The sequence below is a fragment of the Passer domesticus genome, chromosome 2 (assembly GCF_036417665.1).
Source record: "Passer domesticus isolate bPasDom1 chromosome 2, bPasDom1.hap1, whole genome shotgun sequence".
Taxonomy (NCBI): Eukaryota; Metazoa; Chordata; class Aves; order Passeriformes; family Passeridae; genus Passer; species Passer domesticus.
In genome coordinates this window covers 86,777,242-86,792,411 of record NC_087475.1, presented here as the reverse complement: position 1 = coordinate 86,792,411, position 15,170 = coordinate 86,777,242, and the positions used below count along the sequence as shown (strand labels likewise).

General features: G+C 42.2%; 1 protein-coding gene across 3 annotated transcripts in view; it reads right to left on the bottom strand.

Moving 5' to 3' along the window:
* Nucleotides 1-388: 388 nt before the first annotated feature.
* INTS4 (integrator complex subunit 4) overlaps nt 389-15,170 on the bottom strand; it is a 32,484-nt gene continuing 17,702 nt past the window's right edge. For all 3 annotated transcript variants that reach the window (XM_064409750.1, XM_064409751.1, XM_064409752.1), the window contains exons 16-23: nt 12,472-12,565; nt 10,216-10,296; nt 8,362-8,492; nt 7,401-7,460; nt 5,616-5,775; nt 5,156-5,299; nt 4,325-4,445; nt 389-2,078 (exon numbers count right to left, since the gene is read on the bottom strand). In XM_064409750.1, coding sequence (XP_064265820.1) covers nt 1,885-2,078; nt 4,325-4,445; nt 5,156-5,299; nt 5,616-5,775; nt 7,401-7,460; nt 8,362-8,492; nt 10,216-10,296; nt 12,472-12,565 — 985 coding nt within the window. In that variant the 3' untranslated portion in view covers nt 389-1,884. The remainder of the gene's footprint in view (nt 2,079-4,324; nt 4,446-5,155; nt 5,300-5,615; nt 5,776-7,400; nt 7,461-8,361; nt 8,493-10,215; nt 10,297-12,471; nt 12,566-15,170) is intronic.

Below are 15,170 nucleotides of genomic sequence, written 5' to 3'. Positions count from 1 at the left end.
ATGAGCTCACTCAACTTGTCAAATATCTGCCCAGACAGAGCCTCCTAATGAGAGACACATCAACCCTGTCTGCTGGGAACTGAACTGAGGATGCCAAAGACAAGTCAGACAATAACAACTCAGCTGTCAGATGGGCAGGCAATTTTCAAAGCAGTGCCCTAAAGGTGAAACACCAATAAACAGTTTGTAAGAGCAGAAGCACTAAGAAAGTAAATTTAATTTAAGGATACCTAAAGCAGCAGCAAATTTTTAGGATTATGAGCCTTTGGGCTACAATTCACCAGTGCTAAAAAATTTAAATCACAAAAAACATGCAGTGATCTTATTAGCCAAGGACCATGCAGGCATTCATGTTCACTCATATTATAAAAAAAGAAACAGAATAGCATGAGTTTTCCAATTTTATTGTAGGAAAGCATGTAAGGGGTTATTTACACTAAATACAACTGGAAAGTATTTCTTCACTGTTTTGTTTGTTTGCTAAAAATACACCTTTTTTAAAAAGAAAAAAAGCCCACTGGTTCATGAACACAGGCAGCATTTGGCTGCTGCACTAGAATGTTTCACACATTAGGTCCTCCTAAAAAAATCCTACCAAAGGATTGCTACAAATCATAGGAGGTTACTCAGTCCACTAAGCCTGGCACACAGAAGCAATGCACAGACACAATTCCTGACAGGAATGCCAGATGGATCAAGTTTTAACTAAATGCTTGTCCCTCTGTACTCCCAGCTCATCTCCAGAGGGGAACACTGACCAGCTGCCCAACTGCTGTTGAACAGAGGGTGTTTGGCTACTTCAACTGACAAGAAAGACTCTGAGTGCCCAAAGTGCTGGTAAACTGAAAATCATAGATTTTCACATCCCACTAAGACTGGTTCAGGCCAGGATCATCACATAGAAACAGATCCTTTAAAACTTAGTGGGTTGTGGTTAGGAATTTTCCAACTGGTACTTAATCACACTTAATTTTCCAACTGCTCCTCAAGCTGCACAAAGGTGCAACAGGAGACAAACTGCTTTGTTGCTGTAGCCCAGTTAAACTCCACGCCCTGCTGACTGAAGTTCTGCCACCTGCACAAAGGGGTTCCTCCTGCCCCTGCACCTGTGCCCTCCCCAGAGCTGGACCAGCTTCAGTACAGCTGTAGAGGATGTAGAACAGCAATTGGAAATTTCCTTCCTAGGTGCTGTTCCCATACGAAAACAACAGTACTTTTTAGAATATTATTTTTTCTGTTAAGAAATTAAGTACCAGTGCACAAATACAAGTTTTAGACATGCAAAAAAACCCCAAAACCTAAAACCAAACAAAACAAAAAAACCCAAACAAAAAACAAACAAACAAAAAAAACCACAAAAAAACCCACCAAACAAACAAAAAAACCCCACCAACAACAAAAAAAAACCAACCAAAAAAGCCAAACCCAAAACCCCAAAACCAGAACAACCAAACCCAGAAAACCCCAGAAACAAACCAACAATCCCACACAAAACGCTGAACTCCTCAGCTTCACTTCAGAGTTCTGTAAAAATAACATTGATTTATGTGCTCAAGCATTTACATAGTAAATACATAGCAGAAAACCTAGAGGCCTTGGAGAAAGACTTTCAATAGATAAAAACTGAAGGTACAGCCCAATGAAATTACTACTGGAATGCTGATTGTGAACTGTTCTGTTTCTGTTGGGTCAATATAGAAAAACCTGCATTTTCCTGAAACCACTCCTAACCAGCTGAGTAACTCCTGTATTTGCCTGCTGCTTAAGAGACCTGTTTTTCAGCAGCTTTATTTTGACTCCCTTTAGGCAAGTACAGGCTGTTTTGGCTTGATTTGCTGTCTTGGACACAACAAACCCCATAAAGAGGTTTTTCAGTGCCAGCCTTCACCGCCTGGCAGGTTTGGGCATTATATACACCTTGACAGGTTTGCTGAAGGGAATGGTCCCCTCTATGCCATTTTCAGAGGGTGGGAGAGCCTCCAAGCTCTCACTCCAGGTAGATTTAGGAACTCTGGTAGATGCTTTGCTCCTGTTGGAGTTGTAAGCCAGCAGCAATCGCACTTCAATCTGACATGGCTCTGCAGAGAAAAAAAATAGAACAATCCAAAGGTGATTGTCATTGCAGTGAACAATCAACATCAAATGAATTTTAATTTCACCTATGGTGGGTATACACAGAGCTGTTCTGGAGTGACCAGAATCCAGTTTAGTGTCTGAAAACAAGCCTTTGGCACAACAGAACTAAGGACTTTTCTAGGTTTATCCCCCTCTCTGTCGTCACTTAAATCTTACCACTAACTTGCAATTTTATAAAATAACTGCTGGAAAGTAACTTCAATGAAATAATAAACATTAAAACCCCCAAAGACCTAGCAGGCCCTGCTCACTGTATTTATGTCAGGATCAGTCCAGATGACATCTGGCAACACTTGTGGCACAGGAGATTACTTGAAGATTCTCTTTTGTTGGAAGTTTTCGCATGCCAGACAGCCTCTTCCTCTCTTTCACCAACTATGCAGCTGTGCAGAGCAAGGTCCCTAATACTGTCCATAGGATAATTTCAATTTACTCTTCTCACAGTGGTCAGACCAGTACAGGGGTTTCAGTATACACAGTATTACCCTGGACTTACATACACAACAAAATTCTCCTTTCTAGACTGAAACCCAGATTTATTTAGGTTTTCTTTATGGACTGTACTGGTTTGGGCTGGGATAAAGTTAATTTTCCTTCATAGTAGCTTGCATGATGCCTTGTTTTGGATTTGTGACCAAAATAGTGTCAATAACACAGGGATGTTGTAGCTATTGCTGTACAGTGTAATACCCCTGAGTTTTCTCACATTGCCCTTCTGATCCTCTACCGGTCCTCCCGCTGGGGAGTGAGCACCAGGTGGTGTGCAGGACTTAACTGTATACCAGGGATATCCCATAACAGGACCACATTAATGACACCTAAATGAAACCTGCTGAAACCCACAGGATTTTAAGATGCCACATTTAGAACTGCAGGGGTCTCCAGCTGAGACATCATCAGCACCAGACAGAACACAAAAAATAACTTTTGCACAGTCACTCCAGGCTTCAGCCAGCACCTCCCTGAGCTCACCTTTTCTTCAGTCCACCAACTCTTTATTTGCAGCCTGCAGTCACCTCTTTCACTTCTGCTCTACACCTGGCAGTTAATCAGTGCTTTGCACTTGGGCATTCTCATCCCCTAGCACACTCTTTCTACTGGCCTTTAACAAGTTTTATTGTCTTGAATTTCAAGGCAATTCTGTTTCCCAAGCCCCTCCCAGCTCAGTGTCTTCCCCCTGTTTTACATGCCTAAGTGCCAATGTCAGAATTAATGATTAAAATAATGCCTAGAGGAGACACCAGAACAGAATCCCTCAGGGCCATGCTTAAAATGTCCTTCCAGTGAACACCTCAGAAGTAGAAATAAGGACTTCAGCTCTCTCTGGTAAAGTAATAGCATCAACACTTAAACCCAGATACTTCCAGTCCTAGAAACAGTACCATGTTTTCTTCTCCAAAACAAAACTAAGAGAGCAGGATGAGTGAGTACACCATGGGAGTAATATATAAAAACAAGGGTATGTGAAGGAACACAGCAATAAACAAAATTCTGTTGGTTAAAAAGATCAACAAATCCAATGAAAAACTGCTCAGAAAAAAAACCTCTCAGAGGAAATCCCCACATTTGAATAAAGGCGAAGGGATTAAAAGAAAACAGCAAAAGGGAGCTGTGAATGAAGTACACTCTGCTTTTGTTGTTTGAAGTGCACAAGCCAATTACTGAAGTGCTTCCATGGGGAAGTGTGAGCAGCAGCTGAGACTGAAGGCGAATGCTGGAGTCACATCACCATCAGAACTAAAGGGGGAGTCTTTAGGGCATTAAAAGGGTGGAAGTTGAATCAGCAATGAAATTGTACTGCTGAACTGTTCCCTGCCGTGCTCAGATACCTGTGAGACCTGAAACAATGACTTACAAGGAGTCCATTTCCCGTGATCCTTTGCCTTTATCTGAGGATGCAGACCTGGCTCTGAGAGCTGACTTTGCTCTGCACATGAGTGGTGACCTCACCTTGAACACAGCTCTCACATGAAGGCTCCCAGGGCTCTCCCAAAACAGCAGCCCCTCTATTTCCTTACAGAGCAGCAGTGCCTGGTAAACAGGGAGCTGTAACTGCTCAAAGGCCTGATCCACACCAAGGGCAGCACCAACCACAGGTGCAGACTCCAGGATCCTCAGAGCGCCCCAGACTGTGGGTATGTAACTTGTGCAGCCACACAGCCACGTTAACTTGTGTTATTAACATTACCTGTCCAGGCTGTGTGAGAGAGGTAAACCTGAGTTATCAGCCTGTGCCTCCCAGGGCCGGGATTTCGGAAGTCAGCTGGTTTAGGATGGATTAGCTGTGCTTGTCCATCTGGATACAACACCTAGAGTGGAACAAGAAAAAGAGGGAAAAAAAAAACCAACAAAGGAATGACAACTGCACAGGGAACAGTGCATTACTTGGCTGTTTACTGTCTGAGTTAGCAAGGCAAGACAAGTGGGATTTAGCTTGGAGCCAGGAGTTCAGCTGCCCTGGGTATAACAGCCACATGCTGCCATTCAAACCCACAGCACAGGTGGAAAAAAGGCCACACTGACATCAGCTTCTTCCACTGCATTGTAACTGAGGTTTTTGTTTCTTTGTTACACTGTGATGCTGCATATTTTACTTGCATCCTACCACTCCTACCTCCTCAGCTGCACCAAAAACTAGTGATTCAGCAGTAGGAAGAAAAGCTGGAAATACAGAGAGTGAAGAGTCTGCGTATTTTTGTGCCACTCAGAACAACTTTTGCCTCTTCTCCTTCCACTAGACCAGCTGGAAGCTTACCAGCATTTACTGGTGTTCATGTCCATAACATGCACAGTGCACATGGAAGCACGGAACGACATCCAAGTGCTCAAAGCAAACTCTCAGAACTGCACCCAAGTCAACTGTCAGTGCACTACAGACAAACCACTTTCTGAATGACTGGTCAAAACACAGAAACCCAGCATTGTTACTAACAAAATGTATCATTATTTGCAATCTAGAAGTATTGACATCCTTAAAGAAACTCTCTCTTGTCTGCATAGATGTCAAATGACTGCTTACCTGAACTTTAACAGTTCCTTGGGGATCCTGCACATGTTCCAGAGTTGCATCAACATCCAGTGCCACAACCAATCCTGATGTAAACCTCAGGGGATTATCAGATTCACCAGTAGGCTCAATGATATTTGCAGTGGCTCTATGGAGCTGTTAGGGACAAAGTGATTGGCAAAAATCACAAGGTGGGGAAAAGAGGAAAGAAAAAAAAAAATCACAAATACTACTGTTCTTAACAGAGACGCGCATAAACTCTGGATTTTTTTTTTAATATTGCCAGGAATTACTAAGTTTTTCATGTTTCAGCAGTAGTCCTGAGGATGCTAGATAAGAAGACAAACAAGAAATGAGTAAGAGTTGTGTCTGACAAGACCCTGAATTCTAAAAGTTTGTTGTATATTAGAAAGTAGTCAGATGCCAAGACAGTCCACAAGGATATTGCTTTTTAATTTTCTGTTAAACCAACCTGCTCTGGAAGAGGAAGGTGGAGGAAGGTACTTTGCCGCAGTGTTGTCTGAAGAATCTTGACCACTTCTGAGGGCTTGGACGTCACAAGTCTGGGCATTAAGTCCAGCAATTTATCTACAAAACTGCCTTGCATATGTGGGAGCTCAGAGATAAAACACCTGTGTCAAGAATAGATTAAAAATAAAATTTTTTTCAACTTTTCCCACAGTATTGTTATTTTTAGTCAAGCTACTTAATCCTTATATTTAGTTATAATGACAGAATTAGATAGCTGCCTTCCTCTTCTGGTCTGTCTCATCCATAAGAGATGACTTTGGCTGCTTGTGCTGGGACTGTGCCTTGTGCTCAAACTGACAACTTCAAGAGCTGTGTGGTGTGGGCAGCAGGTCAAAGGAGGGGATTCTCCCCCTCTTCTTTGCCCTCATGAGATCCCACCTGGAGTACTGTGCCCAGTTGTGGAGTTCACAGTGTAAGAAGAACAGAGGAGGCCATGAAGATGCTGAGATGGCTGGAACACCTCTGTTATGAGGACAGGCTGAGAGAGTTGGGAGTGTTCAGCCTGGAGAAGGAAGGCTGCAGGGATACCTCATTGCCAATTTTCAGTTCTTAGAAGGGGCTTATAAAGAAGACTTTACACAGGCAGATCATGACAGGACAAATGAGAATTGTTTTGAAGGTTTAGATTCAATTTTAGGAGGAGATTCTTCACTGTGAGCATGGTGAGGCACTGGCACAGATTGCCCAGAGAAGCTGTGGAAGCCCCATCCCTGGAAGTGTTTAAGGCCAGGCTGGATGGAGTTCTGGTCTAGTGGAAGGTGTCTCTGCCCATGGGAGGGGACATGGAACAAGACTGTCTTTAAGGTACCTTCCAACCTAAACCATGATTCTGTGATTCTATGATTTTATGACTCAGCAGGGAATTGGACAGCTAGCCAGAGATACAAGTATCTTTAGCTGGCTGAGCAGAGTTTTATTTGTATTCTGACTAAATTCACATTTATTATACGCTTGGTAGTTGTGGCTGGTTAACTGATAAGAAAACAGGACCAAATCTGTCCTACCCTAAAGCCCAGCTGGAGCTGGAGGATAGAACTCTTCATTTCATGTGTACCTTTTCCTTGCACTGAGTCTCAGGATCTGCAGAATTCATCACTATTTCACAGAATCAGAACCAGAGAATGGTTTGGGTTTGGAAGGGACCTCAAAGATTACCTGGTTCCACAGCCCTGCCATGGGCAGGGACACCTTTCACTAGAATCAATCTGATCATCAAATTGACACTTAATAAATCTATTCTCCCTGGAATAAAGTTGAGTACTAAGAGGTGGAAAAAGCAGCAGACAGAGCCAGGAAAGATACTGCAGAATTCTTGTCTTTTTGTCACATGTTGAGTACATCAAGGGTAATCTGCTTTTTTATTAATCTTTGAAAGTCTTTGAAAGGTCAAAACACTCTCAGAACTCCAGGAGACAGAAAAAAAAAGTATTTATCAAAACAGCATCTACTCAAAGTAGATAAATCCTTATGAAGACAAGGAAAAAATCAGCTATTCTATAAAAAATTAATTCAGAGCACATGTTTCTGAAGTACCAGCATAATATCCCGATGTTAAGGACTTTAACTACAAAGGTTCTTCTTGCTTTATTATTATCCCATGACAGTTCCCAATGTAGGACAGCAGAGAAGGGAGATGTGAAGAGATGAAAAACAAAGTGAGTATCCCCTGATGACAATGCTGGTAGGACTTTCTAATACAAAGTGTAGGAGCAATGGAGTTTGTCACCTCTGAAAGGAATCCACTTCTTGGAGGAATTTTTCACACATCCCAAAAAGAGGTTCCACTCTGTAATGAAAATAATATTCCTTGGTTTACTTTTAAAGAAAGAAAAATGGCTCTATGGCTATACACATTTAGGTGGCTTGGAATCCCACTGAACCTCCTAAAAATGGGAAAATCTTACCGTTTTTGAACCAAAAAAAAGTATTCCTCACTTATCTATATCCCCTTCTCACATAAAAACCCCCATCTGCATAAGGCACTGATTAAGTTCCCAAAGCTACTGTTAGAAAATACTCATTTTCCTCCTCTAAGTGGTTAAAAGGCAAATATATTATGGACCTCCATGGTAACAGTAAATTGATGGCAACAAACCTGAAACAGAAGTAAACTAGGGCAGTAACTAATTTGCTCTAATTCCACTAGCTGGAGTTCTCATTCTACAACCATGTGTCACTTCTTTAACTTCAGCAGCCAAAACAAACCACTCAGAGCCTCTCTTGTACCTAAGCCTGCACAGGAGCAGTTTCTGTCTGAGTCACACACAGCAGTTGCAGATCAGTCAGGAGGACAATACTTTCCTGACGCTAAAAATTCAGCAACCAATACTTAATGAAGCAAACATGTTTGGTGCATTCTTTTGATACACGACTTTTTTCTTCATTTAAAAAGATCCCAAATATCAACTCTGCAATGTTTTTAACCTATTTGGATGTTCATAAATGAGAGAACTCAACCCCTAACACCCATCTTCCCAATAGTTTTGCCATCTAATTCAGGATAGTGTCCCTATACAGCTGTATCAAAGGCAAAAGAAGGTTCTTTGTTCTGAGTTATTCTAGCAAATGGTTATTGGCACGCTGCCTTGTTATGTGTCTAATTTATCCTTGCTGGATTTTAAACAAAGCTTAAGGACAGTAATCTTAGAGCTAACCCTAAGAAACTCCCTGTGTCAGGTCATGCTTACCCTCTGGTGGTGCGGGCAGTCACTATCAGCTGCAAGGCCTTCGCTTGCAGTCTCATGTGGTGAATAATGACCACTTGTCTACTTTCCACTCCACTGTACATGAACTCCATTTTGTAAGTTTCTTCCAAGATCTGCCAGACAGACGCCACAGGGATGAAAAACCAACAGACTGATAAGCCCTGGTACAACCATCATCACCACATTCTGGTATTTTTATGTCATACCAAGGAGCATATGAAGCAAGAGGAAGTGCTCAAATTAATACAGTTGAGTTCAGTATGACTGTGCAGATGCCAAAGAACTTTCAAGTTATTTAACAGGGAATACTCCCTCACCTTGCATTGATAGCAAGTGACCTACATTCACCATCATAACAGAAAACATTTTCCAGGACATCCACATGCTACTCAAGAGGGCACCCAAGACAAACATTTCACTCAGAGAAGATTTCAAAAGCTGGATGGCTTTTGTTTCTACTCATCAACAACAGAGAAGGCTTTGATGCACAGCAGTACCTATCACATCTTAATTATCTGAAGACTCAATATCAGCAGAGTTTCCCAACAGATCCATGAACGTGCTTTTACCCTAGATTTGTTACCAGACTATTGAATACCTTGCTTGCTTCTTTACTTTTAAGGCTCAGCTTCAGTTTTTCCAGGATCTGAGAATTTATACATCCCAGAATCAGAATAACTCAGATTGGATGGGATCTCCAGATGCCATCTAGCCTGGCTCCCTGCCCAGAGCAGGTCTCATTAGATCCAGTAACTCGGGGCCACATCAAATTGCTTCCAACAACAGAGATTCCCCTCACCTCTCTGGGCAACAGTACTTAACCATCCTTACAGGAAATTTTCCCTTAATAGCTGATCAAAATTTCCCATCATTTGCCAACTGCCTCTTGTCCAGAGTAGTCTGGCTCTGTCTCGTTTATATCCTGTAATGATACAGTGCTAGACAGAAGTAAATCCATCCTGAAGTCTGCTCTTTCCAGGCTGGACAATTCCAGCTCCCTCAGCCTTTCCTTGCAGGTAATGTGCTGAAAGCCCTGACTACACTGGTGGCCCTCTGCTGAACTTGCCCGTTTGTCAGCCTCTTCCTTCTACTGGGGAGGCCAACACATGACACAGCCCTCCAGATGGCATCTCCCCAGAGCTGGATCATTTCCCAAACCAAGTCATCCCAGATGCAGTTGGCCTCCTGCAATGCCTCATATTCAATGTACTGAACACGATGATGTTCCTGTCATCCCAGTTACCCAGCCTGTCCAGACCAGCAGCCATGCCCTCCAGCACATCAGCTGGTTCCTCAATTTGCAGGACCCTTACCACCTGTTTATTCAGCCACAATCCTGCAAGTCTGGTGAAAAAGAAATTATGGGAGACTGTATCCAAGCTGTGCAACTTCCATTGTCCTCCCCTTGTTCACAGCACCAGTCCCCTCACCATACAGAGCTCTGGTGGTAGTCAGCCATAATTTATTCTTGAGAAATGCATTCTGGCTGTTCCAAGTAGCTTTGTTGATCTTATTTAGGAACAGCTTTTGTAAGTATTTGGTGCATAACCTTCCCCAGGGAAGAGGCAAGGACAAGCAGCCCACGGTTTTCTGGATCTTCTTTCTTACTCTTCTGGAAGACGAGTGTGATATTTGCCTTTTTACAGCAGTCATGAACTTCCCTCCCTCCCCACTCATCTTTTGAAGAGAAGAGAAATGATCTCAGTTTGGGGGATTAAGATTTACTTGGACAGTCTACAGCAGTGGAAGGTCAGAAGTGTGTAATTGTTCCATGGCCAACAAAAGACTCCTAGCCAAGGACTGGCCTCTGTGCAGGTTCAACTGCTTCCATCTCACCTGTTTTGCTGCAGCAGATGCCAATGCATTCTGTTTCAGGTACAGGGGAGCTGCCACATTCCACAACTTCTCCTGCAAGGCCTACAAGAAAAAAAAAAACACATGAAATGATGATAAATATCCAATTCAGTCAAAACATTTGGTTGAAAAAGCATGTCAAAGCTTTCTCTTGTGCTTTTAAATACAACACAGGGAATCAAGGCCTCCAAAATATACATTGTTCTGTAAAGAAACAGAGATACCTATAAAACTAGAAAATATAAAGGAAATTGAGAATAATATTGACAAAGTTGTGAATGAGAGACTCGTCAGACCAAACTCCTTGTACTTCATAAAGAAAACCAACAGGCCACTTGTTATCAACCCCCTGAGACCAAGATCAGGGTAATCTCAGAGAGAAGGCAAAAAGTGGGAATAAAAACAACTGTCCCCAGAAACACACTTACCTCCACAGCCAAATTTCTGAACTTTCCTGCACTCCACCAAAATCTTGGAGTTATTATGAATATTGTGTCTAATTCAGCTGCTGATATTGGTATTAAAAACAAAACAAAAAAACCCAAACAAACAAATAAAACCAATAAAAAACCCTCAACTGCCTACCATACCCTATTTGCTTTTTGCTTTATATTTTTAAAAAATGTAGAAACTTTGAGTGGATGATTTATACCACTGCCTCCTTTTTGAAGTTGCCTGTCTTACACACAGCTATGCACAAGGCTGGCTGTAGCCAAAGCTCAAGAACATACAGACTGTATCCATCACCCACCCTTTAGCCCATAAATCCCAGTTAACTACCTCTAAAATCACAGGGTATGTAGAGCCTTTACAGGTATGGAACCTTTTGTGGCTTGAGAGGCTAGGAAATTAAGATACTTTTTCCCCCAGCAACTTTTTTTCTTTTGGGAATAGAAGCAACTGGAAAGAAATCTAATGAAAAGGACTACTTGGACACATCAGGTTCTCAGAATTCTTAACTGTATTGTATGAGTGGAGGTTATCTGTGCCTGTAAGAAGGGGTCTGGAATTAGATGATTCTCAAAATCCCTTCCAACCCAAGATATTCTGTGATTCCTGATATTATCAGTTACTTTTTATTCCATGCATATTAGTGACTCCTCTGCATCACTGATCTCTTGACTGCTCTACAGCTCAAGCCAAGAATGGCTGATGCAGCTTTCACCCTTCTTCCAAACAGAGCACACCTCTGCCAGATGCAAAACCATCTGTTTCATTCCAGTCAAACCCTGGAGAAGGGCAACAAAGCTATCTCCAAATGCTAGTCCTCTGCCTGCAAAGCACATTTCACTTTGGATTTAGCTGGATTGTACTGAACTGTACCACTGCTCATCTGAAATACCTTTGGGTGATAAATATATTCCAAGGATTTGAGGCCTGGCATGAGACATGCCAACTGGCGACTATGCATTAGCAAAGCAACTGAAATCCGTCCTTGGTTTTACATAACAAAACTTCATTGAGTCCCTTCTGGAAACTTGTTTGCTGCTTGCTTTAGTTCTTGCTTTATATGTGTGTAAGTTACACTCAAACACCAAAGAATGCCAAGGACTAACTTAAATACCACTGCCAGCTTACAGCCATGAGCAATCTAGTCCAGTGGAATCCCTGACCACAGCAGGGGTGTTGGAACTAGAGGGTCCTTTCCAGCTCAAGATTTTCTATGAAGTAAAAAATTAGTTCCTGTTTACAGCAAGAAGATTACTTTGAAAAGGGACTTTTGCAAAGGGCTACTGCAATGGTGTCTAAGTAGCCACTTGAACCTGCTAATACTAAATAGACAGATAATTTCAGCACTATAAAAGAAAGCAAGACTGATATCAAGTCTTAAGAACTCCTCTGGCAGTGGTGCCAATAAAGCTATCTCTGCAAATCACCCTCTATAAAAACGGCAGCAGTCTAACAAAAACCATTCCAGTAGCCAGCAGCGGGGAAAAGTTACTCTCCTAACACAGCTTCCCTCAGCGTGGTTTCTGTCAGATAATAAACTCTGCAATGACAAAATGCTTGCGAACCAGCATAAGCCCTAGGTACAGCAGCAGAGGTCCGCATTGGCAAAGTTACTGCATAAATTATTTGCTGCAGGAGGGAAGCAGGATTATCAGAAATCCACAGAACCTGCTCTTTCATCACACATCACTTTTCAGCATGAGCATCAAAACATGAAAGCATGCCACTGTGATGGACTGGGGGCATATTTGAAGAATAGCTCAAAAAAAACCCCAGATGAAGTCAAACCTTGATGAGGAGCAGCTGACACTGAAGGTAAGTTGCAGTGAAATCTGCCATCCCTGCCAGTTCTGACTGCAGCTCTCCAAGCCTCTGAAGATCACTGAAGCATGTGAAAAGAAAAAAAAAAAAAAAGAGAAAATAATGTTGAGACAGAGAACAGTTTAATCCAAACACACTAAGAAGGCAGTGACAATAAAGCCAGCTATTCCTGCTGCCTGCTTTTATTAGAGCAAGCACCAGAAACAGCAGCAAAACACACACTACAAAGCAGTTTGCACCTTGGGACTTGGCATGTCCCTTCTTCTGGGAAGCTGGCACCAGCACAGCAGTGGAAGCATTAAGTCTGTCAACCAACATTACTCTGCAGCCCCACGGGAACCACACAGAGTGGCAGCTCCAGATTTAACTTAAAACACTCCAGCCCTCTACAGCAGCTAACGACCCATTTGTGTTACACTGCTGGGAAATCAAACTATTCATGTTGGCTAAGAAAGGTTGTTTGGAACGTGTTGGGCTCATGCAACCAAGTGTATCTGAAATACAGCTGTCCTTTTAAGCCAAGCTAGAATCTGATGTACTGATATTTGCCCAACTAGATGGTGTGTGCTGCCTGGTATTTCTGTAAATCACACACCAACATAAGCAGCTTTTAATATGATAGAAAAAAAAATGTCAGTTAATGGAACCCAAAAGGCTTTAGTTCTCTACTGCTAGCCAGGTTTTCTTAAAGTGTGCATTAAAAAAACAATTTTTTTTTTTTTACAGAACTGAAAATAGGTTGGATGATGTGGTTTCAACATGTGCCTTTTCTTCTCTGCACTTTGCTTTGATCCAAAGTCTATTAAAATTGTCACTTTACTTCCACATTTCCTACTTAATTTATTAATTTTATTTTTCAGCTGATCATTTTCTTTTATTTTAGATTTATCTTTGCATTTAGGATGCAATTCTGAATCTTTGGCTCTGCCAAACCAAAGAGCTGCTGAGCGCTGAGACATTAACAAAAATTCATGAGGTTATCTGTATAATATGCAGTCAAAGAAAATCTTTCCTAAGCAGAGAATCATAGAATCATTTATGTTGGAAAAGACCTCTAAGATCATCCAGTTCCACCATTAAGCTAGCACTGCCAAGCCCACCACAAGTGGCATATCTACATCTTTCAAATCCCTCCTGGAATGGTGAATACACCACTGCCTTGGGCAGCCCTTTCCATGAAGACATTTTCCTACAATCCAATCTAAACCTCCCCTGGCACAAGTTGAGGCTGCTTCCACCTATCCTCTTGTCACTCAGGAGAAGAGACCAGTCCCCACCTGGCTACAGCCTCCTTTCAGGTGTTGTAGAGAGTGTTAAGGTCCCGCTGAGTCTCCTTTTCTTCAGGCTAAACACCCTCAGCTCCCTCAGCAGACCTGTGCTCCAGCCCTTCCCAGCTGCGTTGACCTTCCCTGGACACACTCCGGCCCCTCAATGTCTCTCATAGTGAGGGGCTGTGCTTTTCTTCAACAGCAACGCATCAACAGCAGAGCCAGACTCAACCTTACACAGAGATTCCATTTCTTCTCCCTCTAGAGAGCAGAGTGAAGAGGAGGCTCCTGGGTGCTTAATTCCCATGTCACAATCCATCACAACACACTAATGGGGAACAGGATGTCATCTCTCAGCTAACAACTAGGCAGATATTCAATTTCCCAGTCTTATACAGTTCCCAATTCCACTAATTCTATTTCCTTACAAATCTTAAACAGATTTCAACATCCCTATAAAAAAAAGAATTCTCCTATAGATGGAGAAACTAAACCACAGAGAGATTTGCTAAACAGCCTGTCTTACATTTCTAACCACACTGCAGACTGATGCTCCCCCCTCCCCATGCTCTGCAGCCAAAACTCTGAGTCCCAAGTAGACACAAACTCCACAAGGTCTGTTATTTTTGTGGATGACAATGATAAAGGAGGAGAGAGTTATGTTCCATGACAAAATCCGCTGCTGTGAGCTGCTTCTATCCTTCTGCTCTTAGCAACCAAATTGCTGGTGTAGGAATATCTTGCCCTCTGCAAAATAACCTTTAACACTTTTTTTGGCTTTGTCAAAATCCTCCCTTTGTCTTAAGGATGGAAAAGAGCAGTTGGTTTCCTGGGGGGCAATACCATCAGGAAAAAAGCCAAGGCAATAATTTCCATCAACTGAAAAACTGGAAACAGTCATGGCCTGGAAGGTTCCCAGACCCTCATGCCTGAGAGGTTCTGGATGCTTGGCCTAGGGACTACCTGTTTCAAGTGTTTAGTGCACTAAGTGCTTTAAGACTATATTTTAGGCTGGCACACAGCAGCTGCAAAACAGCTGAGGACAAACCTCACAGTTCCCACAGCTGGGTTTTCAGTGAGGAGCACACTGTTTACTCTCTGCTGCAGATGGGTGTGACAGTGATTCACAGCAACACACACACAACAGAAGGCAGCTATTTTGAAGGAATAAAAATAATTAAGCTTTTTAAAAATTCCATATTCCAAACAAAGCATTTTGGATTCTTTTCCTAACTCTTAAAATAACACTCTTTTGCTCTTTCCAAGCAGAGGAATCACATTGAAAGGATCCTTTTCAAGTGTTTTGTTTGTGTAAATCAGTCTAGAGATGAAATGGAAGAGGCAGCATAAAACCCACACTGAGAAGCAACACCACAACCCTTATCTATACAGCAGCAG